At 41.9% G+C, this 25,365-nt stretch overlaps 1 protein-coding gene across 2 annotated transcripts in view; it reads right to left on the bottom strand.

The window, feature by feature from the left end:
- Positions 1–18,734, bottom strand: part of PDZD8 (PDZ domain containing 8) — an 82,624-nt gene extending 63,890 nt beyond the window's left edge. Inside the window, exon 1 of one of the 2 annotated variants that reach the window (XM_027529122.1) lies at positions 17,600–18,734. In XM_027529122.1, coding sequence (XP_027384923.1) covers positions 17,600–18,471 — 872 coding nt within the window. In that variant the 5' untranslated portion in view covers positions 18,472–18,734. The remainder of the gene's footprint in view (positions 1–17,599) is intronic. The other variant, XM_027529123.1, reaches the window with a different exon arrangement.
- Positions 18,735–25,365: the final 6,631 nt, after the last annotated feature.

The following is a 25,365-nucleotide window of genomic DNA, read 5'->3' as shown; positions in this document are numbered from 1 at the left end:
ATGAAATACATACCAACAAAATGAGGGTCTAAAGCAAGAAAGAAGAAAGTAATCCAGGAAACAGGGGATCCAAGTCAAGAAGGCAATGATGTCCTAAACCCAGATGACAGGACTGTGGCAAACCAAGGGACAAGTCCAGTTTGGGGAAGATGATGAAAACTCCAAGAAGGAACTCTCCAGAAAATAGGGAATGAAAGAAGAAATAAGGAAGAGATTCATTTTTCAATTAAATCTTGAAGATTTGGTTAAGACAATTTGGTAAGAGGATAAAAAAGAATTCAAACTTGACTCTAGGAACTGATTTGAAAAGCTCAAAGATTTTTAAATTGTAGTACAGAAAAGGAAGCATAAACCAGCATATTTGGCAGTTCTGCAATAAAAAAAAATTGTACAGACCTAACAGTAAGGTATATAATGTCAATCAAGCAAGATTTAAGTCTGCATAGAACATAATTGTTATTATATATAAAGAAGGATGCAGTTCAGTGAATGAACTGAAAACAGTGACATAACTGGATTGGGAAAGACAGAAAGGAACGTGCTGCTGCTGCTAAGTCGCTTCAGTCGTGTCCGCCTCTGTGCAACCCCATAGAGGGCAGCCCACTAGGCTTCCCTGTCCCTGGGATTCTCCAGGCAAGAATACTGGAGTGGGTTACCATTTCCTTCTCCAATGAATGCTGCTGCTGCTGCTGCTAAGTCGCTTCAGTTGTGTCTGACTCTGTGTGACCCCATGGACAGCAGCCCACCAGGCTCCTCTGTCCACGGGATTCTCCAGGCAAGAATACTGGGGTGGGTTGCCATTTCCTTCTCCAAAAGGAAGGTGAGAAGGTATCATTTAGCTAAATCTTCATCTATCTTAGAAGGAAGTCAATCAACAGAAAATATTTAAAGATGTTGAAGCAAGACAACTGACTGTATGACTTTGTTGAACAATATAGGCAATGTCATAATTAATTAGCTAACATTTACTGTCACAGCTAACGTTTACTGAGTACTTACTACATAAGTCATTTATTAATTCTTGCAATTTTGTAAGACAGATACTGTAATTAATCCCCATTTTGTAGATGAAGAAACTAGACACAGAGAGGTTAAAAACTTGCTCAAGGTTACACAATTAGTAAGTGGTAAAGCCAAGAAGAGAATCTAAGCAGTGTGGCTTCAAAATCTATGCTATTTATCACTGCCTCTTAAAAGTTGCTAAAAACAGAAATAGTACATATAAATGGTACTGAAGACTGTGACTTACGGGAGGAAAGTAGAGGGTTTAGGGAAGTAATCATTTGTTTTAATTATCAGTCCTTCTATTATGTTTGATTTTAAAATTATGTACATTAACTCAAATAAAAAGACATGCGTGCATGCATGGTAAGTCGCTTCAGTCGTGTCCAACTCTTTGCAACGCTATGGACTGTAGCCCGCCAGGCTCCTCTGTCCATGGAATTTTCCAGGCAAGAATACTAGAGTGGGTTGCCAGGCCCCACTCCGGGGGATCTTCCCGACCCAGGAATCAAACCCGTGTCTTTAAGTCTCCTACACTGGCAGACAGGTTCTCCAAGTGAAAAGACAGACGATATCAAATGCTGAAAAGGATGTGAAACTGCGAGTGTGCTATTATAACTACTGCAAAAGTGTGTGGCTATGTCTACTACAGCAGCATAGGCGCTTACCTACGACTCAGCAATCCTAGATACCCAACAGAAATGTGCATAATGTTCACCAGAAACATGTATAAGGATACTCAGAACAGCAATATCCAACTGTCTATCAACAGTAGAAGGGATAAATCGAGGTACATGTGGAAGACACCACAGCAAATATAATGAACAAACTATATACACCATAACATGGAAACAATCTCACAAATGTACTGTTGAGTCAAAGAACCAGAAAAACAATGAGTGTAAACACTATGGCTCAATTTATACAAGTTAAAAAACAGGCACCACCCCCCCCACCACCAAAATGCAATGGTGGTAGACGGCAGGACAGTGGTTACTCCTAAGCAGAGTAGGGAAGGTAGCACATGAAGGACTTCCTGATTGCTGGTAATATTCTATTCCTTGTTCTGAATGCTGTTTTGTTGATTTTGTAAAAATTCACTGAACTGAACTTTTACAGTTAGTATGCGTTTTAAGCAGTGAGTTATACTGCAGTAAAAGTTTAAAAGAAAAACCATGTTTAATTTAAAAATATGTTACTTTGATAACATTTTAAAAATACATATTTAAAATTTTACACTTACAAAAATGCCAAGCCTTCTTCTCATATGTGGATCTGAGAGAATCTTTTTTAACATCTAAAATATGTTTTTGCTCTAAGATGTTTCAAGACTGTTCTATAAGCACCCTGAATGCCAGCTGGTGACATCTCCATCACATGGCAGCAGTAAAACTGTTTGCAAACACTGGTATCTTTAGAGAAGAGGCTTTACTACAAACCCAATATAAAAATATTCTCAGGCCTAAATCTACTTTGGACTTCACCAAGGGTTCTTGCATCCTTGCCATAATAACAAATCAGCTAGAGTTTTCAACTCAATAAAAGGGAAAACTTTTTACCAATTAAGAGATAATAACAACAATAAAAAAGGCATAACTGTCTCGAGACACTGCTTGCCTCCTATTTCTCAAAATATTCATGTAGAGGTTGGATGAGGCCTTGTCAAGGAGGCAAGGTGTTGTGTAAACATGATTTAGAGTCATACAAACACAGATTATAGTCCCAGTTCCTAGATATTTGTTTCAAAATAATCAAAGGAGGGGAGCATGGGAAGATACAGATGATCAAAAGTGACTACAAGTTCATGACTGTCTGGCTACAGATAATGGGGTTTATCAAACTCTTTCTTTTAACTTTTGAGTAAGCTTGAAATTTCCCATAATGGAGAATTAGAAGTTTATTCTATATACTAAAACAACTTGGATTCTCTCTTTTTCTTTCCTTTCTTTTCTATACTTTCCTTAGCAACATCATTTGCTCTCACTGCATCTATGAATTCCATATATTTATGCTTAAAAGTAAATGGAATACCTTTGCTTCGAACTTGCTCCTCCTTTCCTGTTTTCTCTTACTGGCATCATTGATTTCATGAACTCTTATAAATCTGAAGTTAACTTGTACCTCCTCCTCACAACCAACCAGTTCCACCTCCGCTCCCCCAATTCCATACTGCTAAACTGTCTCTTCTACTATTCTTCTGCGTTCCCCACTAGCTTGGTTCAGGTTATCAATGATTACTCAGAATTTTGTGACTTCTAAAATTATGTTTCCTCTTAAAAAAGACTATTCTCTGAACCAAAAACAAGAGGCTTTGTCCTTTATTTTCTTTAAAAAGCAACTTCACAGGACTATTAATTAGAGCGTTCACACATGTCAAGCACCTCACAGAGTTTTCAGCAAGTAACAGGTATACCAATGCTAGTTTTCTCCCTTCTCTGTGCTTGAGTCTCATCAAACTGGCTTTCTTAATGTCCCTAAAGATAGTACACAGTGTCCTGATTCTGTTCCTTTGCTATTTCTTCTACCCACACTAAACTTCCATCCCTTCTCCCTAGGTCTAAAGCCACACCATCCTTCAACAATCAGCTTAAATGTCATATCCCTTCAACAAAGGTTTACTGTGTTCAAGAATGGAGAGACCAATCACAGTCAGGCTCTCAGAGACTAGTCTTATCTCAGGCTCAGGAACATAAACAGCACTACATCCTGCCTAATGAGCAGTAGAACAAGCAGATATGAGCAGGCCACTGGGAGTTCTTGTGGTTTTTGCCTTTTAGTCTGACAGTCTTGACTTTCTCACATTAAGAACTAGCAAACATAAATGTGCTCCCAAATCTCCTAGACCAAATATATAAACTAGATAAATCAGTGGTGATCGTTTCAAAATGTGTCTCCATTCATTGTTCTTCAGAGGCACCTCAGTAGTCATTTAAAGAAAGAGTTCTCCTGGTGCATTTAAATATCATCACAAACCTCTATTAGTCATAACTTGTATGGTGCCCATTATTATGCAAAGTACGGTACACATACAAAACCGTCTGTAATGAGAAAGAAAACAAAGTACAAGTAGTTCGAAACACTCTTTATTTTCTATATTGGTAAACTATGGACCTAAATTTCAAATCTTCTATTTTATGTAGACAATTTATCTGATATTACACTAAAAAGAAAACTCATACACCAGGCTCCTCCGCTCAGCAAGGTTAGCACAGCCGTATTATTTCTCCTGAGAGACTTGTCTGCCTGCTAATCACTCTGATCTTGTAACTGGCCCCAGATGGTAAGTTCCTAATTTACACTATTCAAGTTCTCCTTCAAAGTCACCTCCTCTCTAACCAGCAGCCCCCTCCCCACCCCCACCGTCTGGTCACAGCTTCCTCAACTATACTCTAAAAGCACTTGACACACATTTCTGTTATGTCACTAATCACCCCGTTTACATGTCTGTCTGTCTGTGGTTCTCCCACACCTCCCACTGCTCCCAGCTAAACAGGGAGTTGCCTGAAGAGAGGAAACATCTATAGCAGGTAGTCCCGAGGAGTGGTTAAGAGCAGACTCTGGAGCCAGACAGCTGGGCTTGGGATCCTGTTCTGCCACTTTGCAGCAACATGACCCTGAGTCAACTCTTGCCTTTAAGCCTCAGTTTCCTCATATCAGAAGGAGGACAATAATAACAACTATCTCACAGTGCTGTTACAAGGATTACAAGAAATAATGTAAAGCACTTAGCGTCCTTCACGTCTCAGTTTCTTTTTTACATGGTAGTTTAAAGCAGTGGTATGGACACAGATTTTAGTTAAGACTTAGTTTTGAATTTCAGTTCAGCACTTATTAGCTTTGAGACCTGGGCAAGCTATTTCAACTTTGAGAGCCTCAGTCTCTCCATCCGTAAACGTAGTATAATAATTAGAACCTATCTTATAGGGTTACTCTAAGGATTAGATGAGAAAGTTCACATAAAGCATTTGGCATAGGGAGATGCACTAGAAATATTTCCTGTCAAACTTTCTATTTATTTATTTGAAGGCTGGTTTCCTAGAGACATGTCAGACAGCAAATTTCTTCCCTCCCACAAGGAACCATCTCCGGACTTGGCATTCACCATGGATGATGTTCAAGATTGTAGGTGTTTGTCTTCCTTGGACTTCAGATTTCACATGACCCTGGTTCAGTCACTCTACTAGCTGACCTTTTAAAAACTGTGTCCTTTGTGTGGATATAAACTTGCAAGTGCAAAGAAACAAGTTAACAATAGCCAGTATGCTTCCCTACCTTAGGTATCACCTTTATACTTCTGTGTCATTAAGCTTTTTAAACAAAGGCTTATATTAAATTGATTATGACACTGCGTGGGTTTCTTAAGGAAACCCACACAGAATTGTTCTATTTATGGAATTCCTTGGGGCACACTAAGTGGATAAAGTTCATACTTGGGGAAATGATTTTAATTTCTGTACTCCTGGGGAGAAAAAAGTACTTCTAAGTGGTAATGAAACTAATAAAAACAAGAATAACAAATAATATTACAAAAAAACTTTCTCTCTTGCTCATTCATCCATACACCCTCTACCTAATATGAGAGGTTCACTTTTATCCAAACTCCTAATTCTGCACAGACTAATCAAGGTCTAATGTTACAAAATTTTCTGAAGTGGTTTTATATATAGGCTGACAAGAGTGATAACAGAGGCTGCAAGTCCCTCACTAAAGAACTCAATAGCTGGTGACTCAAAGGTGAGTCAGTGTTAACTGATATCCTATGCATGAGAGAGATAAAGTATCAATCAAGATGAGTTGCTCAGGAAACCAAAGCAATTCTCTTGACCAGTCAAATAAATCCATCTTTTTATGTTCATCACAACCTACAACGTGAAGGTCTCTTACCATGGCCTGTGACCAATTACATTGACATTCTAAGCTTTCATGAAGCTTAAAATAAAGGTAAGCAATTGATCCCTAAAATGGCCTTTCAATTAGATAAACTATATTCATGGGCTTTATTGCAGACTAAGGTTGCCATGATTTGTCTCCTCATACTTCACGAATTTCAAAATACCTGAACTAAATCTGTGCTATCTACCATTTCAGAATGAGTAAACAAAAGCTATCATATTATGCTACAAACATTTACTTAAATTCTTCCCATGTTAAGAGTCTGCAATTCTAGTCCTGATTAAAATCCAAACTTAAATATTGAGAACTAATAACCTTCCCAAATATTAAAATAGACCAGATACCATCTCCTGAATTTTACAGAATATTGTACTTGATAATGGTGAGAACAAAACAAAAATTTCAGTGTGTTATAAAAATAATTATCATACAATGAAATTAGCTATAGAAGAATGACTCTTAACTTCAGCTATACCAAGTTTCACAGAACTAAAAGCTTTGAATAATTTACTTGCTTGACCAAACAACTAAGGTAGAGAGACTGTGCCGTCAGCAACCACATCCGTTCTTAGTAATGAGTATGAGTATAACCTTACATGCATGAAAGGCTATTGTGTGAGGAGGACAATGAGTTAGCACACACCACCAGATACTCTGTTTAGTAGATACTGATGCCTGCATGAAACAGCTGTACTAAGAACACAGTCATTTTCAAAACAGAGATTCTTATAGCCAGCTACTAAACAGAAATACTATCTCCCCATATTGCTACTGAAGATTTTACAGCCCCTCAAAAAAAAAAAAAAAAATGCTAAAAACAATAGTCACTTATAACTGCAGATTATCTAGGAGGATATGGAGTCGATCCTAGCAGAAACACCATTTCTAAACAAACACCTATTCAATAATAGGCACATACCTCACCAAATGAAACGTAACAGGTACTTTATACAAAAGAATACATGCATGCTCAGTCGCTTCAGTTGTGTCCAACTCTCTGAGACCAGGCCTCTGTCATGGGATTCTCCATGCAAGAATATTGGGAGTGGGTTGCCATGTTCTACTCCAGGGGATCTTCCCCACCCGGGGATCAAACCTGTCTCCCCAGCGTCTCCTGCACTACAGGCAGATTCTTTACTGCTGAGCCACCTGGAAAGCCAGATACAAAAGAATAAACTCTTCTAAAACATCTTTACTGTTGTGCTTGCTAATCAGCATGTTTGTTTTAAGTACATATCAAGAAAAACTAATTATGCTGGGGAAGGGGAAATTGTGCAGCTTTTTAATCAAAGTTATGCAAATCAAAGCACAGATATTTCTGTAATTCACCTAGCATATCATCAGCTCCTTTCCCCCTACAATATATAAAGAATTCATGGGCATAAAATAAAGACCCAATGTGCTGATTACAGAAAAAATACATGTTCTGAAGCATTCAGCTGGTTTTAAGAAAACTGGTAATTATGTGAAAATAAGTTTTATTGTTATTCTGTATCAGTCCAAGGGAAGGATGATAATCTAGTTTATCAATACTGACCTTTCCAAAGAACGTGAAAATAAAAAACCAAGGTTTCTAGAGTGTTAGAGAAGGTTGCAAATGGATTCATGTTTTGTCTTTGTAAGAATCAGAGGAAGAGAGATGGTGTCCATAAAGTGCCAGACAGACCTTGAAGTCAGCACTGTGAACTTTTGGAAACCTCAATTAGCATCATTTGAGTGCATGTATGTGTGTTGGGAGAGAAGGCATCCCTCTTCAGTACTGATTTTATAATCAGAATTGGACTACATATCATCAGTCTGTGTTTATAATGACAACCTTCAACCATTAAAAAAAAAAGTTAATATATTCTATACATTCCATTTACAGAAAGTCAACGAACAGGTATTCTTCAGACTAAATTCAAAATCCCAACACTTCAGTTACAAGGCTGAGTTCACTTTGTGAGAATTTAAGTATATGCTTAGGATTTGGGCAGTTTCTATATCACACACAGAAACACACACACAATGTATCAGTAAAAAGTCTGTGCAAAAAAAATAATTCCACACGTAACACACTAATGTACTTTTTTATATAGGATAACTAAAAGGTGATAAGGAAGCAAGGACCTGAAAAGTGACAGGGTGAGCTCTTTGACTATCTGTGGGAAAAATATTCCTGGAGAACAACCAGCCAAGGCCTTGGGTGCAAGATTGGAGTGTGAGAACACTCAGGAAGCTGAAACAAACTAAGTAAGAGGAAGAGGTATAGAATATAAGGTCAGAGCCAGAGGAAATAAGAGAGATAGAAAATAAGGTATGGCCAGGAGTGGAATAAATCAGTGAATTAGACCTATACATACTGCCTGGAGGGATGTTCGTGTTACACCTACAAACCAATTTTCATGGTCACATTTATATTACACTCCCCATTTTTTTATTAAGGAGAAAAGGATGGGGACATGGAGAGGGAGGGAAAGAGGAACAGACAGGCACCTCTTCAGTATATAAGAGGCTTGTATATGTGTGTTTGAGCGTAAGAGTTGTATTGATGTACCTGTGATTGAGCAGAGCTGGGTGTACACCACAAACTTAACAATGGGTATATCGAGGAATGAAATTAAAAGGGAGAGGAGTATATTTTCAACTCCTTAATGCTCCTAAATACAACACTTGAACACTGGCAAAAAAAAATGGGGGAAAAACAAAACAAAAAAACATACTCCTTCAAAAAAATTCTCCTTCATAACATACTCCTTCAAATCACAAGAAAAAAAAAACTAGTATCTACTCAAAGATATATAGAGAAATGTCTGTGGTACCATTATTTACATTAGTGAAAAACTGGAGGAAAAAATCAACAAGAAATTGGTTAACTTGTGGTACTTGCAATCACTGTAATTCCAAGCACCTTTAAAAAGAAAATAAAGCAGGTACATTTAAAAACCTAAGATACAGTGAGTAAAACAAACAAAAAAAGCAAGATGCTAACAGTGGGATACCAACTGTTTTTATAAACTAGTAACAAATTACAGGGGCTTCCCAGGTGGCACTAGGGGATATATCCATTTGCCAATGCAGGAGACACTGGTTGGATTCCCTGGGTAGGTAAGATCCCCTGGAGGAGGAAATAGCAACCTGTTCTAGTGTTCTTGCTGGGAGGATCCCATGGACAGAGGGAAGCTCCAATACTCTGGCCACCTGATGTGAAGAGCCAACTCCTTGGAAAAGACCCTGCTGCTGGGAAAGATTAAATGCAGGAGAAGAGGGTGGCAGAGGATCAGATGGTTAGACAGCATCACCAACTCAATGGACATGAATTTAAGCAAACTCCGGAAGATAGTAAAGGACAGGGAAGCCTGCTGTGCTGCAATCCACAGGGTCACACTAAGTCTGACATGACTCAGTGACCGAACAACAAATTAGAATACATTTAGAAAAAATTATGGAAGAATAGTCCCTGAATTTAACAGTTTTAAGAAAACATATTATAGGAGATTTTCCACTGTGATTTTCTCTAACAGTTAGATTTTCCCTGTTTGTATTTTTTTTACAATGATCTTATCACTCATTTGAAAAGATAAATTTTTTTTACAGTATCACCTAACAAATTTCTGACATCTCTAGCAAAATGTGACAAATGTAGAATAATCAATAAATGTGTACATTCAATTAGTTACTAAAGCAAAGATATATTTATTCAGTAGATATTATATATGACATTTATTATCTCTAACTAGATAGATATTACTTCGTCTCCATTTTACAAATATGGAAACTGAGACTAAGAGAAGATAAAAGCCTTTTATCCAAGGTCCTTTTGAGCAGCAGAATGCTGAATTAAAGTATATGGTAATCCAAAGCTCTATTTACTGGAATAGATAACTGAAGGACTTCTCTGTAGCCTCAAACAAAAGAATGAAATAATTCCACAGTACTGACAGCTTCTCTGTAACACCTGCAGTTCTACTCATTTGAAGGTAAATAATTAACACTTACACCTCATTTTTCCCTACAAATACATTAAGTATGTGGTTTTATTGGAGTCCTAGCAATTTGGCACGGAGAAGGCAATGGCACCCCACTCCAGTACTCTTGCCTGGAAAATCCCATGGATGGAGGAGCCTGGTAGGCTGCAGTCCATGGGGTCGCACAGAGTCGGACACACTGAAGTGACTTGGCAGCAGCAGCAGCAATTTGGCAAGAGAGATTTTGAAACTACTCTGTAAAACTTCTGCTAATGACCAGGTAGGCGCTTTACAACTTTCCAACGAAGTGTGATGTGCTCTGAGGTCATGACAAAAGTGTTGGTAGGTCCTATGATGTTAGAAAGAAACAAAGGGATTTAACAGCACTTGTTTCTTGGTGACAATGTTCGGAGGGTACGGAGAATGAGAAGGGAAAAAATGCTGGGTCAGTGAGCCATAGAAGCCATACAAGAAGGCCAGCAAAAGTATGAAGTGCTTAATAATTATTTCAGAAGATTAATTTTAGTTGTATTTATGGGAACAAAATTGTATTCCTTTGTGTTTACTATGCAACCTGGGTTAAGAACGCTAGACAGGTTTGCAGGGGACCAAAAATTCCATGAAATTAAACTGTTTATGCATTTTTCTGTGAAGTACCACAGTTATCATTAGCTTTCCAAAAAGATAGGACCCTCAAAAAAAGGTTTAAAAGTACCTTTCAACATATTGTATATGCACACATGTTCCTTTTTTGTATACACTCAAGCACAGTTTTTTTTTTTTAATTTTATTTTTAAACTTTACATAATTGTATTAGTTTTGCCAAATATCGAAATGAATCCGCCACAGGTATACATGTGTTCCCCATCCTGAACCCTCCTCCCTCCTCCCTCCCCATATCAAGCACAGTTTTGTTGTTTTTTTTTTTCAGGGCTTTCTGTTTCAGGGTTTAGACCAGGGATTAGCAAACCTTTTTTAATAATGGACCAGAAAGGAAATATTTTAGAATCCATGGGCGAATATGGTCTGTTGCAAATTCTTCTTTTTGTTTGAACAACTTTAAAATGTAAAGTTAAAAAATGTAAAAGCCATTCTTAATTTGTGAGTCTAGCACCAATTTGTTTGCAAACTCCTGGTATATTTAGCGTAACCACTGATTTATCTCCATAGAAATAACACAGCATGGCTTTGGGAGTCCAGGACTTTTTAAAAGGACTCTGAGAAAGTCACTAACCCCCTGGAAGTCTCCAGTCTCCAACGTCTCTGTAAAACTGAGATACCGACTTCCTATAGAGCTCCTGTAACTATGAAAAAAGAAAGACAGCAAGTATGTGGAAGTACACACAGCGCTTTGCACATAGTCAGCAAGCTGATTTATGCCCTGTGCCTCTATACCATGCGATAGACTAGCAATATTTATGAGTCAATATGAACTGTTTGATAGGCATGCTCCTTCAACGCAATCTGCTCTATAGTGATCTGCCTTGGCTATTTCCAGTAACACAGTAGAGCTTTCTCAGAAGCCAACAGATCTCTACACTACTGATTAGACTCTAACAGCTTCCTCATTATTCTTCTTCTCTTTTCAATATGTAAGTCAAATTTTTAGAGCAAAGATTTAATTTTCAATATACTATTTTCCATCTAAAGAGTTTTAAATGTCTAAATCATAATAATTCAAAATAGCTGAAGAAAACTCAACTTTCAAGAAGTTAAAACCAGCACTAAACTGGAACACACTCAGGTATTCCAAGGTCATAAAACATTATACAGCACAAAGTAATCAAGTGTTCGCCTAGCAGACACTGATCGCTCCTCTTCATTTCTCACAAAACTGAAGGTCTTAAATACATACAAATGCCAGTATAATGAGCTTTAACTGTTTTTTGTTTTTCCCAGGAAAAGTAACCAGCTTGAAAGCATGAACTATGCTATAACCATTTTTATCATCATACTCTTACACAACACTAGGTATGGTGTGTGTGTGTGTTTTAGTCACTCAGTATTGTCCAACTGTTTGCGACCCCATGGTCTGTAGCCCACCAGGCTCCTCTGTCCATGGAATTGTCCAGGCAAAAATATTGGAGTGGGTTGCCATTTCCTTCTCCACCTGGTATGGTAGTCTTCAGGAAATAGTTACTAAAAATAAGTGACTATTTTAAAAATGACAATTATTTATCTAAGACAATGTTATCTTACAATTCCATTTATATAGAGATACTCATCCGAGCAGAAGTACAAGAAAAAACAAATAAAAAATTAGCTATTACTCTAGAATAGCTAGAGTGATATCCCAATGTCTGTCTTCACTGTCCCAAAGAACCAAAGGTGAGCTTTATTTCCTACCAATATGAGTTAAGTAAAATGATTAGTAGCTATTTTAAAGTTTTTCCAGCCTAAGCCAAGGTATCTTTTAAAAGCTGTCCATATACAGAAAGAAAAGTATGAAAGTGTAAGTGAATAAACACAGTACAATACATTTAACTTTACAAATGATTTTGTCAGCTTTCAGAGAATTCACTTTGAAAATTTTTAAGAAGACATTGATTACTAGAAACTATCTTTACCTCCAGTATTCAATAAAATTTTAAAAAGTTATAATTAACATTAAGAATAAATGTTTTTCTTTCTCAACTCAGACCAAGGAAGAAATAACACAATTAGAAGCTACTTTATAGAGTATGAAGCTTTCCAGACCAGGCCTAAATTAGTTCTCTGAAATTAATCATATATTAGAGAAGATACAGATAATTATGCTAAAAGATCCTATCGAACTAAATACAGACCTATCCTCAATCTCTAGTCACTAAGAATATGTGAAAATTTTCTACAAATATATATCAGAACATTGAATGAAACAGTTTTGACAAAACAGTAATGCTCAGAAGACATTCCATGAACTTGAAAAGTGAAGTTTTCCAATATTTGTTCCATACTCATTTATTAAATTCAAATAGTGTCAATAAGTAGATGCCTCCTTATTTGTAACTCAGAGAAGTAAACACTTATACATAGTTAATTGATGACCTACACTTTGCACTAAAGCAAAAGTCCAGCAAACTCAAGGGAAAAGCAGCCACTGTCTATTTACTATCACTATACTGCAGAGAAATGAAAAACATTTCAAGGGATTTTTAAAAGATTTCCAATAGAATGATGTTTTTAATATTCAACATTATAATGATAATATCTTTTACAAAATAAAGTTGTTCAGTGAAAGGCTTTTCAAAGATATAATGTTTAAAAAGGGATAAAAATGATCACCCTCTACTACCCAGTTACTAACTCTCTTCCCACTTGTTGTGAAGAGCAAGAGTAATGTTCTTCATTTAGTAAGCTACTTCAAATGTATATATAATGCCAGGCCAGGCAAGTGTCATCAGTAAATGTAGCAAGTGGGTGGGGACTCACTCTTATGTACCAGCTTCCTGCAGCTGTGACTAGACTCCATCTCTCCCGTCTTATTATTGCTAGGACAAATGCAAGCCTAGTGCTTTAAGACCTTCCAGATTTTCCTAAGAGAAGCCAGAAATCCAAATCATGCAATGTTTTCCATTTTTAAATGTTGGCAATGAAGAAGCAAAAAATCTATAGTGCAGGCCAAATTGAAAGTACCTACGAACCAGATCTGGCCTTTCAGTATGCAACCACTGCTGACGACTCAGCAATGATACCCCAGGAAAAGGAGCATCAGTAAGAATCTCAAATACCTGACCTGCAAACCCTAAACTCCTCAGGACTATTACTCAGATTTCATGCTGAAGATGGGTTCTCCACGTAGTCAAGAGCACTGGTAACCCACAATTCTCTGCTAATAGGAAATTAAATTAAAAAAAATTTTTTGAGAACAAAAAAAAAGAAAAGAACACTGATGGTAATCTTTTCCTCTTGAAGACTAATTTTTGGTTAATAATAATTTTAAAAATGATGGCTTTACTATTTTAAAGAAATACTATTTTAAGAAAAAAATCAAAAAAATTAACACTGATAGTGACATTGGAATATTAATAAAATTAGAATAATATGTAAAAAAATGTATACTCATTAAAAAAATACTACAACTTTTACCAACTATGTTAGCTGGGTAAAATGCAGTGTCAATCAGCTAGGTCCTTAGAAAGCAGCCAACCACTTGAGCTGCCCTCTCATCTCCTGATGAGAACTGGTAGCCCTGATGGTCCACTTTACACTTTTACTTTAGCAACATGAAAATGGAAAAACAAACGAAGAGGGGGAATAAGTGACAACAAGGCCAACTGTGAAGATATTTCTGCTTTATAATAATTTCAAGTGCCAAAAGATCCTAAGACTCAAAACAGTTTTCTTTACTGCTTTAGCTCTACTAAGTAGATTAGACAGCTAAAAAGGATAAACTAGCAAGACCTTCTATTTGGAAACAAAATCTGCTGGATTAAAAATGAAACGCTAAATAGGGCAGCACCCAAAGATTTAACCTTATGATTTAAATTTAAAAGGAATCTTTCGCAAAACTAATTTAAGGGGGAAAAAAAGCTGTACAGTCATATGCCTCTTAAAAGAGTTCTCAGTTAATTTGGAAGGATACCCCCACATACAGTATTTTGATGGCATACTTTAAAAATCCCTTAAGGACAACACAGTACAGTTTAAGAAAAAAGGGCAGTCTGGCTTTATCTGAGCTGGATTTCACCATCTGACAGTTGTGTGACTTTAAGCAAGTTATTTAGCTACTCTGAGCACTCTTCCCCCATCTATAAAAAAGGAGAAACCATAGCTATTTTAATTCTCATTATGAGAATTGTGACACATCTTAAATGTATTTTAATTTATTCTCTTTGCTGAAACTTGAATTTGCTCCACAACATCAGTAGTTTAAAATATTCCTGGCAGAACAGCTACACACAGATAAGAGAACTCAACACTTTGTGAAGCAGCACTCCCCATCCTCATACGTCTATCATTCTCTTTTACTAAACTAAAATCAGCTTCCTAGTTACTTCAGTGTTACCCATCAATGACATTCTAGCTAAATCTTATTAAGTACAGCTAATTCAATCCTCACTAAACTCCAACCTCCATTAGGGTTGAGACTGTACTGAAACCCTGTACCCAGAAAAATGGTAAGCACATAGCAGACACACAGTAAATATTTACAAATTGAGTGATACATTCTGTGCAGCACTTACTGACTATTGAAATGCTTTGGAATACAGAGCACAAGTGTGTAGACTTCCGGAGGTGACCATTTAACATTTAAGGTTTAAAAGTTGAAATATCATAACACCCAAACACACCCAAGATTTTTAGGTTTTCTAAAAATCCTTTTGGATACAGTAAATAAAAGCAATTTGACTATATTTCAAATGATGATGCTATTCATTACACAGATGCTAAAGTTCCTTCAAAGGAAATAAACCTATTAATGGCTCCATGACTCCTAATCATAATTTCCTTCAGATTTAACTGAATTTCAAGTCGACATTGAAAACAACCAACCAACTCAAAATGACATGTAATCCCATTGCTGCTGCTAAGTCACTTCAGTCGTGTCGGACTCTGTGTGACCCCATAGACAGCAGCCCACCAGGCTCCCCCATCCATGGGATTCTCCAGGCAAGAACACTGGAGTGAGTTGCCATTTCCTTCTCCAATGCATGCAAGTGAAAAGTGAAAGTCAAGTCGCTCAGTCGTGTCAGATCCTTAGGGATCCCATGGACTGCAGCCTACCAGGCTCCTCTGTCCATGGGGTTTTCAGGCAAGAGTACTGGAGTGGGGTGCCACTGCCTTCTCCATTACCACTGGCTATCCTGCAAATAACTCCCAAATATTAGTAATAGCTTAGTCAAGTTTTTGGCATCTTAAAGCCACTTAGAAAATATAAGAACTGAAGTTGTGAAAACATATCAAAATCTGTAACAACTTTCTCTCATGACTTTCTCAGCCACACACTGCTATAAACACCTCACTGCTTAAACACTGCAACTCATTGAGAATTTAGTCACATATTTCAGCGCTGAAAGAGTAGGTTTCATAAAGTATGTTCTACTTCACAGAACAGGAAATCTGTGACCAGTTCACCATCTTCTGCAAATCTATGGAAATTTTTCCATTATAAATTTCTGCCACCTGTCGGTTTTAAGCTGTCACTGTGCTATTAGCCTAAACAAACACAATTACTAAGGCAAACCTGCCACATAACACAAGTCAACTCCGTCCCAAACAAAAAACATTCCTGAATTACCTGGGTCACTGATGTTTTAAACTGTGGTAGCAAATTAGTGATCTAGAAACATGTAACTTCCACTAAAGGGAACTAGGTAAGGCAAATACCAGACTGACAATTTTATGGCAAAGAAAAAAATCCAAAAGGGTTAAACACTTTGCTATGCTAAGTCGCTTCAGTTGTGTCGGACTCTGTGTGACCCCAGATGGCAGCCCACCAGGCTCCCCGTCCCTGGGATTCTCCAGGCAAGAATACTGGAATGGGTTGCCATTTCCTTCTCCAATGCATGAAGGTGAAAAGTGAAAGTGAAGTCGCTCAGTCCTGTCGGACTCTGAGGGACCCCATGGACTGCAGCCTATAGGGCTCCTCCATCCATGGGATTTTCCAGGCAAGAGTACTGGAGTGGGGTGCCATCGCCTTCTCCGGTTGAACACTTTAAGTAAAATTAAAAATGTATCTGTTTTAGAATAACCATATATGACCCTTCAACACGGACAAGCCTTCCCAGACCAAAGTGAAGACTCTAGCCCCACAAAACTTCTTTTCCCCTTCCACTTCTACGATATTAAAAATAAATAAGTAAAAACCCAAACCCTTGTACATTAATCACAAAAATCAAGCCGCCAAATACAGGTAGGCTTTACAAAGTCAAACTCACTACCCATCTTAAAATACTACCTGCTGGGCAATTTCAGGTACTGTGGGAGAAGCCTACAGCCAAGTAGAGATTAAAGGTCAGGGGGCAGCCTGGGGTTGTGCTACAGAATTTACCCAGACGACATCAGCACAAAAGGTACAGAGAAGTACAAGATGTATAGGCTCCCAACTCGTTTCCAATTTGCAGTGGAAAAGTATTCCTTTCCGACAGACGCTGCCTCTGCCTTCAAAGTTGCCAAATGACATGTAATCCCACTGCTGCTGCTAAGTCGCTTCCGTCGTGTCCGACTCTGTGCGACCCCATAGACGGCAGCCCATCAAGCTCCCCCATCCCTGGGATTCTCCAGGCAAGAACACTGGAGTGGGTTGCCATTTCCTTCTCCAATGCATAAAAGTGAGAAGTAAAGTGAAGCACCACGGCAAAACTGGCCTGCGGTTGCAAAATACAAGAGCTCTGGGCTCCCAGCACACTCCTCATGCCTGTACTTGGTATCCACGCACAGTTTCTCAATGTGGCCAACGCGATGCTGCAAAGCTGCCCTCAATGCAGCAACCACCTAGAGAAATAGTTTCTCAACAGTCCCAGAGCCGTCCGGGGAGGGCGGGACTTCCCTTCCATTTTCAATATGCTGCTTCGACCCGCGCTGACAGCACCGTGGATGACCAAGAGCACACGGAAAAGGCTTCCAGCTCCTTATTAATGCCCTTCGGAAGCAAAGAATGTGGGCACTTAATCGAGGGCCTTGTCCAGGGTGGGGAAGAGCCCTGGAAAGCAGGGGGTGTATAAGTCTTTGCCCTTCCCACCCAACGACGGAGGCAGTGTCCTGCCAGGCTCAGGGTCCCAGCAGCCAGGGGGCCCTCGCGCCCGGGCGACCTTCCCCCGCAACCCTCCTCTCACCTGATCTTGTAACTCGGGAGGGTGTGCTTGCGCTTGATGATCTTCTTGAGCTGGTTGACGATGAAGGAGGTGAGCTGGGGCAGGGGCCGCCCTTCGAACTGGGAGCGCACCTCGAAGTCGATCAGCGGGTCCTCCACGAAGGAGAAAAACCAGTGGGTGAAGGGCACGCGGGTGAGGACGAAGCGCAGCCTCCCCACCACCCGTGACAGCTTGACGAACAGGTAGGCGGACTTGCCAAAGACCAAGTCCACGTCGATGGCCAGGTGGAAGCCCCCGTTGTACTCCACCTCCGCCTCGAAGGCCAGCTCCTCGGGGGTGGTGGCGGGCGGCAGCGCCTCCCCCTCGGGGCCGTCGGGCTCCCCGGTGGCCGAGGGCGCCACGGGCCGGAGGAGCCGGATGGTCTTGATGAAGGGCACGGTCTCGCCCAGGAACACGTCCCGCAGGCTCAGCCCCTCCAGCAGGCGCCCAGCCGTCTTGGTCTGCAGCAGCTCCTCGAACTCCACCTTGATCTTCTTGGTGACCCAGCGGCGGGCCAGTGCAGTGTCCCGCAGCTCCCGGAACAAGAACAGGATGATGGCGTTAAGGAAGTAGCAGGTCTCCCGCGTCGGCGGGGCGGGGGTCTCGGGGGCCGGGGTCGCGCCGCCCTCGGGGGGCCCGCCAGAGGGCTCCTCAGCCCCGCCGCCGCCGCCATAAAGGTACTCTCTCAGGGGCAGGTCTGGCACCGGCTTGATGTAGCGGAAGCCGTCGGCCGCGCGGGCGGCCTCGTCCGGCGGCGGCTCAGGCTGTTTGCGGTAGAGCAGCAGGAACTGAGTGAGGAGCGTGAGGAAGGAGCCCAGCACGGCCGACGCCAGGATCATGAGGAGCAGCCCCATCCCGCCGCCGCCGCCGCCGCCTCCGCCCGGGACGCCCGGGCCCTTGCCCCAGCGCCCACAGCGCCGCTTGCTTCACGCCGCCCTCCCCGCTGCCTCCATCTTGAGGACATCGGGCGGCGGGGGTCGGAGCAAGCGGCACACTGGGCCTCGTCCGGGGGCTCCGGACCGCGCGATGCGGCGCCCGAGTCTGCGGCGGCCTCAAGCTCCCTCAGACACTCCCGGAGGCGGCTGCCGTGGTGGCGGCGGCGGCGGCGGCGGCGGCGGCGGCGGCGGGGGCGGGAGGGGGCGGAACGGCGCCTCCCTCCGACCGCCGCTAATTGGACGAACGGCGCGTGACGTCAGGAGCGTACTCGCTCCCGGCGGCGTCGCCTGGCAGCCGGCGCCCGAGCATGCGTACGCGGGTCCTTCTTCACCTCTCGGGCGCCCTTCCAGCCCCGCCCCCCACGGCAACATTCTAGTCCTCCGCAGTCCACGTGGCTGTCACTTCGGAAGTCGCTGTCCCGATCTAGGAGGATAATCGGGGCTACCGGCTGGAGGAGAAGAGGCCGGGCGGAGAGGGCGTGGCGGCGTGTTCTTGATCCCGATCATCCCTTTATCTTCTAATGCGCCCATCCCCCTTCATTGGCCTCGGTCCCTGTCTGTTACCTCTGCTGCAGTGTGATTCTTCCACTCGCGCCCCTGAGAATGGGCTGGCGGCTTTCCATGCAGGGCAGCGCCGCAGATCTGAGCTAGCGGTTCGGAGACTTTCCAAGCCGAGGACAAGATTTTATTGCCTCGGAGACTGCTGTAACCTGCCATCAGTCTGACCAACAGACGCTCTGCGTCCGCAGAGGGTGGGCCCTGGGAAGGAGGGACAGACAAAAAAAAAAAAAAAAGCGTCAGATGCGAACTAACTTAACTACATAGATAGATATTTGAGATTTAAACCAGAAGGACAGAAAAGAACCGCTACAAGGAATAAATGAGGAGTGAGATGAACTTGCCCGATGATTGGAAGATGAATAGTCACCGTCGAGCTCTTGGAGTGCGTTAAGCCCCTGGGTGTATTGCCACATTTAGTCCATTTAAGAGACACTTTTAGTTAGCCACCAGTTTTAGTTAGCCACCGTCCGTTTTACAAATGCAAACGCTGGCGCAGAGGCAAAGGAAGTTGCTGGGTTACACAATGGAGCCTGGTTTGTCTAAAACTAAACCCTAAATCCTCAGTCACCACTCTGCACTAGGATAACAAGATTGCTACTCTGCACTAGGATAACAAGATTGCTAGAGTTGGAAGGGGGTTGATTGGTTCCCTGGGGCACAGAAAGGGGGAGTCAGTCACCACTCTGCACTAGGATAACAAGATTGCTACTCTGCACTAGGATAACAAGATTGCTAGAGTTGGAAGGGGGTTGATTGGTTCCCTGGGGCACAGAAAGGGGGAGTTGGGAAAGGGGAAGGGGGAGGTGAGGAAAGACTTCAAAAAATTTTGCACAGGGTAGCACCTTGACCAAAGCCATAGAGTTAAGGAAGCCAGGTTGCCCAGCAACAATGTTACTCCCCCTGCAGTCTGGTTACATCATAAATGCTTTTGTGCTCCAACCTCAGGGACAGCACAAAGATCTTCCCCTACTCCCACACAGGTCAGATAAGTTCAGTTCAGTCACTCAGTCCTGTCAGACTCTTTGGGACCCTATGGACTGCAGCATGCCAGGCCTCCCTGCCCATCACCAATTCCTGGAGTTTACTCAAACTCATGTCCATCGAATCTGTGATGCCATCCAACCATCTCATCCTCTGTTGTCCCCTTCTCCTCCTGCCTTCAATCTTTCCCAGCATCAGGGTCTTTTCAAATGAGTCAAGTTCTTCGCATCAGGTGGCCAAAGTATTGGAGTTTCAGCTTCAGGATCAGTCCTTCCAATGAATATTCAGGACTGATTTCCTTTAGGATGAACTGGTTGGATCTCCTTGCAGTCCAAGGGACTCTCAAGAGTCTTCTCCGACACCACAGTTCAAAGGCATCAATTCTTTGGTACTCAACTTTCTTTATAGTCCAACTCTCATATCCATACATGACTACTGGAAAAACCATAGCTTTGACTAGATGGACTTTGTTAGCAAAGTAATGCCTCTGCTTTTTAATATGCTGTCTAGGTTGGTCATGCTTTTCTTCCCAAGGAGCAAGCATCTTTTAATTTCATGGCTGCAGTCACCATCTGCAGTGATTTTGGAGCCCCCAAAATAGTCTGTCACCGTTTCCACTGTTTCCCCCTCTATTTGTCATAAAGTGATAGGACCAGATGCCATGATCTTAGTTTTCTGAACTAAGGGTCAGAATACTCCATACCTAAAAGTCTAGTTGGTTCTGGATGGCCTTAAGGGGCCAGGGCAAGTCTCCTCTCTAGTCCTGGAAGATCCCCAAGCCAGTGACTGTCCTGAGACTGGGTGAGTCCAGAATGAAAACAGAATTCTGACCCAGCTGGAGCAGGTATAGAACTTTGGAACCAAGCTGATCTCATCTTACTTACTCATGCCCAAGTTGGAGAAGGCAATGGTGACCCACTCTGGTACTCTTGCCTGGAAAATCCCATGTTTGGAGGAGCCTAGTAGGCTGCAATCCATGGGGTCACAAAGAGTCTGACACGAGTGAGCAGCTTCACTTTCACTTTTCATTTTCATGCATTGGAGAAGGAAATGGCAACCCACTCCAGTGTTCTTGCCTGGAGAATCCCAGGGACGGAGGAGCCTGGTGGGCTGCCATCTATGGAGTCCTACAGAGTCGGACACGACTGAAGCGACTTAGCAGCAGCAGCAGCAGCATGCCCAAGTATGAGACCAGAATGGCTCCTTTTCTATGAAAATGTAATCCTGCTGAGAGAACTAGGCTCAAAACCATATTCTACATCCTGTGGAAGCCCAGAACCCTGCAGGGATATTTTCCTGTGATCACCTCTGGCTCCTGCCTCTGCTTCTGGGCTGCTGTCTCAGTTCTACACTCTTTCAACTCAAATGGGAAATGTAGACCCTTAATATCCACCAAAAACCTTTGTAATACTCCCGTACCATTGTAGTAAGGCTTCCCTGATGACTCAGAGGGTAAGGAATCTGCCTGCAATGCAGAGGACCTGGGTTTGATCCCTGATTAGGAAAGATCCCCTGGAGAAGGAAGTGTCAACCCACTCCAGTATTCTTGCCTGGGAAGTTTCATGGACAGAAGAGCCTGGTGAGCTACAGTCCATGGGGTCGCAGAGAGTCAGACAGGACTGAGCCAATAACACGTTCACATTGTACTAAACATCACAGAAGCTGGAGGTGAGGTGGAAGATTATCTGAGTAATCTTCACATTACTGAGATACTTCAAATTGTGCGTTAATGCATTATGCATCTTAAGATATTCTTCGCCCACTTCCCTCCCCCACACAGAAGTTGATGATTTTCCTGGGAGTCTCAGTCTCAGACTCCATCTTGCATGCTCTTCCCTGTTCTGCCCTCCTACCTCATCCTTACTCCTCAGATTACCTCTGAGAACCTCCAGTCTTCTCAACCCGTTATATAGGGTTGATCAGGTGCCCAGCAGAATTTGTCCCCTAAAGTTCATTCATTTGTGCTCATGCTCAGTCGTGTTCTAATCTTTGCCACCCCATGGACTGTAGCCTGCCGGGCTCCTCTGTTTATGGGACTTGCCAGGCAAGAATGATGGAATGGGTTGCCATTTCCTTCTCCAGGGAATCTTTCCAATCCAGGGATTGAACCGGCATCTCCTGCATTATAGGCAGTTTCTTTACTGCTGAGCCATCAGGAAAGCCCATGTGTCAGGTTTAGTGTTACAAATTTTATGTGCCTTATCCCATTTAAAAATCAAGATGTCCATAAACGTTGGCCCTGTCCCTCCACCCTGCCCAGGCCTGGGATAGCCAGGCCACCCCCTGTCTAGCTGACCTCATCATAGCCCATCTGGCCAACCCACTCCCACATTTCAACAGTGTCTGCCAGTGCAAATGTCTGCTGGGTTGGGGGCTTTTCTTCTTTTGCCTTTCATTAAGGGCAGCGAGCCCAGGGTTTCTGAACCTTGGCACTGTTGTCATTTGGAGCTGGAAAATTCTCTGTTATGAGGGATGTCCTGTGCATTGTGGGAGGTGATACTGTGTTCCTAGAAGCTTATTATTTTTAATGGCATTCTCTGGAAGAATAGAAATTCAGCAACCTTTTAAAAATATTAATGCTAGTTCACAGAAACTCAAAAGTCTGAGAACCCTTGACCCCCCAGCTCTCAACATTTATGATTCTGAGTATGTTTTTGAAGGAAGTAGTACTTAGCCAGCCTGCTGACCTTTTAATGAGTTTCAAATGATGTCATTGAAATGTATCTGCCCCACCAGCCTTCCTGGGAAGTATCCATTTCAAGGGGAAAGGCAGTTGAATACTGGAAGATGGGGTACAAATAAGACCAGCATTCTCACCAGCCAGATAGAGGCGTGAACCACTTCTGCTGTTAATTCTGAATTCCTCTTGGTGAGGGAACAAATAAGATGAGAAAGCCAAAGCATGTGAATATGGAGACTGTGAGTAACCTACTAACCATTTATAAAAATGATACAAAATAATGCAAATATCACAAGATATGGAGAAAACCGTAGAGAAGTTTAGAATGCACTGAAGATAGTTAAACAGAAAGAAGAATCTTAGAACACTGATGATACTGAAGCTATATACAACCTTGCAATCCCACCTCTGGACCTCTTTTGCTTTAGAGAAATATATCCCTTAAGCTATTTAGCTATTTCTCAGGTCTCTGTTGTAATTGTTTAGTCGCTAAGTCGTGTCCAACTCTTTTGCCAACTGAATCATGGGATTCAGTCCTGATATAGGTTCATCACGTCTTTTTGTCATCACTTGTACGATGTGTCTTATAAACCACAGTGTTTTCCAGTCCTCAACGGAGAGCTTGGAATGTAGTAAGTGCTCAACGGGTATTTATTAAATGAATGAATATATTCATGTGTCATCCTCTCCACTTTTGGTGAGAGAGAGCTACCCTATTTTTCTGAAACTTTGAGACTTCTTGTTTGAAGGAAGAGGCTAGGAAAGAGGCAGCGCTGATATCAGAATGCCCCATTAAACTGAGAGAAGAGACACTGCCCTTGGCTGTACTTCCCTGCAAAGCAGAGGAGGGTAACTGTGGGCGAGAATGATAGGCTGCAGCTGCAAGAGGCTTGAAGTTTGTAAGCCCTTGAGATCTACTGGCAAATCCAGATCTACTGTTGGGAATCAGTGTAACAGTGGGGTCCCAGGGCACATTCGCCTCTTTTGTTTTTATATTCACTCCTTCAGTCAGTTCAGTTCTCAGTCATGTCCGACTCTTTGAGACCCCACAAACGGCAGCACGCCAGGCCTCCCTGTCCATCACCAACTCCTGGAGTTCACCCAAACCCATGTCCATCGAGTCGGTGATGCCATCCAACCATCTCATTTTCTCCTCATGCCCTCAATCTTTCCCAGCATCAGAGTCTTTTCAAATGAGTCAGCTCTTCGCATCAGGTGGCCAAAATATTGGAGTTTCAGCTTCAACATCAGTCCTTCCAATGAACACCCAGGACTGATCTCCTTTAGGATGGACTGGTTGGATCTCCTTGCAGTCCAAGGGACTCTCAGGAGTCTTCTCCAACACCACAGTTAAAAAGCATCAATTCTTTGGTGCTCAGCTTTCTTTACAGTCCAACTCTCACATCCATACATGACTACTGGAAAAACCATAGCCTTAACTAGACGGACCTTTGTTGGCAAAGTAACGTCTCTGCTTTTTAATATGCTGTCTGCTACTGCTGCTGCTAAGTCGCTTCAGTTGTGTCCGACTCTGTGCGACCCCATAGATGGCAGCCCACCAGGCTCCTCCATTCCTGGGATTCTCTAGGCAAGAATACTGTCTAGTTTGGTCATAACTTTCCTTCCAAGGAGTAAGTGTCTTTTAATTTCATTGCTGCAATCACCATCTGAAGTGATTTTGGAGCCCCCAAAATAAACTCAGCCACTGTTTCTACTCTTTCCCCATCTATTTGCCATGCAGTGATGGGACCAGAGGCCATGATCTTCATTTTCTGAATGTTGAGCTTTAAGCTAATTTTTTCACTCTCCTCTTTCTCTTCTCCTCATCAAGAAGCTCTTTAATTCTTTTTCACTTTCTGCCATAAGGGTGGTGTCATCTGCATATCTGAGATTATTGATATTTCTCCTGGAAATCTTGATTCCAGCTTGTGCTTCCTCCAGCCCAGTGTTTCTCATGATGTACTCTGCATAAGTCAAATAAGCAGGGTGACAATATACAGCCTTGATGTACTCCTTTTCCTATTTGAAACCACTCTGTTGTTCCATGTCCAGTTCTACTGTTGCTTTCTGACCTGCATATAGGTTTCTCAAGAGGCAGGTCAGGTGGTCTGGTATTCCCATCTCTTTCAGAATTTTCCACAGTTTATTGTGATCCACACAGCCAAAGGCTTTGGCATAGTCAATAAAGCAGAAATAGATGTTTTTCTGGAACTCTCTTGCTTTTTCAATGATCCAGCGGATGTTGGCAATTTGATCTCTGGTTCCTCTGCCTTTTTTAAAACCATCTTGAACATCTGGAAGTTCCCGGTTCACGTATTCCTGAAGCCTGGCTTGGAGAATTTTAAGCATTACTCTACTAGTGTGTGAGATGAGTGCAATTGTGCAGTAGTTTGAGCATTATTTGGCATCGCCTTTATTTGGGATTGGAATGAAAACTGACCTTTTCCAGTCCTGTGGCCACTGCTGAGTTTTCCAAATTTGCTGGCATGTTGAGTGTGGCACTTTCACAGCGTCATCTTTCAGGATTTGAAATAGTTCAACTGGTATTCCATCATCTCCTCTAGCTTTGTTCGTAGTGATACTTTCTAAGG

The sequence above is a fragment of the Bos indicus x Bos taurus genome, chromosome 26 (assembly GCF_003369695.1).
Source record: "Bos indicus x Bos taurus breed Angus x Brahman F1 hybrid chromosome 26, Bos_hybrid_MaternalHap_v2.0, whole genome shotgun sequence".
Lineage (NCBI taxonomy): Eukaryota > Metazoa > Chordata > Mammalia > Artiodactyla > Bovidae > Bos > Bos indicus x Bos taurus.
The sequence above is the reverse complement of the archived record's forward strand: the minus strand, read 5'-3'. Positions and strand labels throughout refer to the sequence as shown.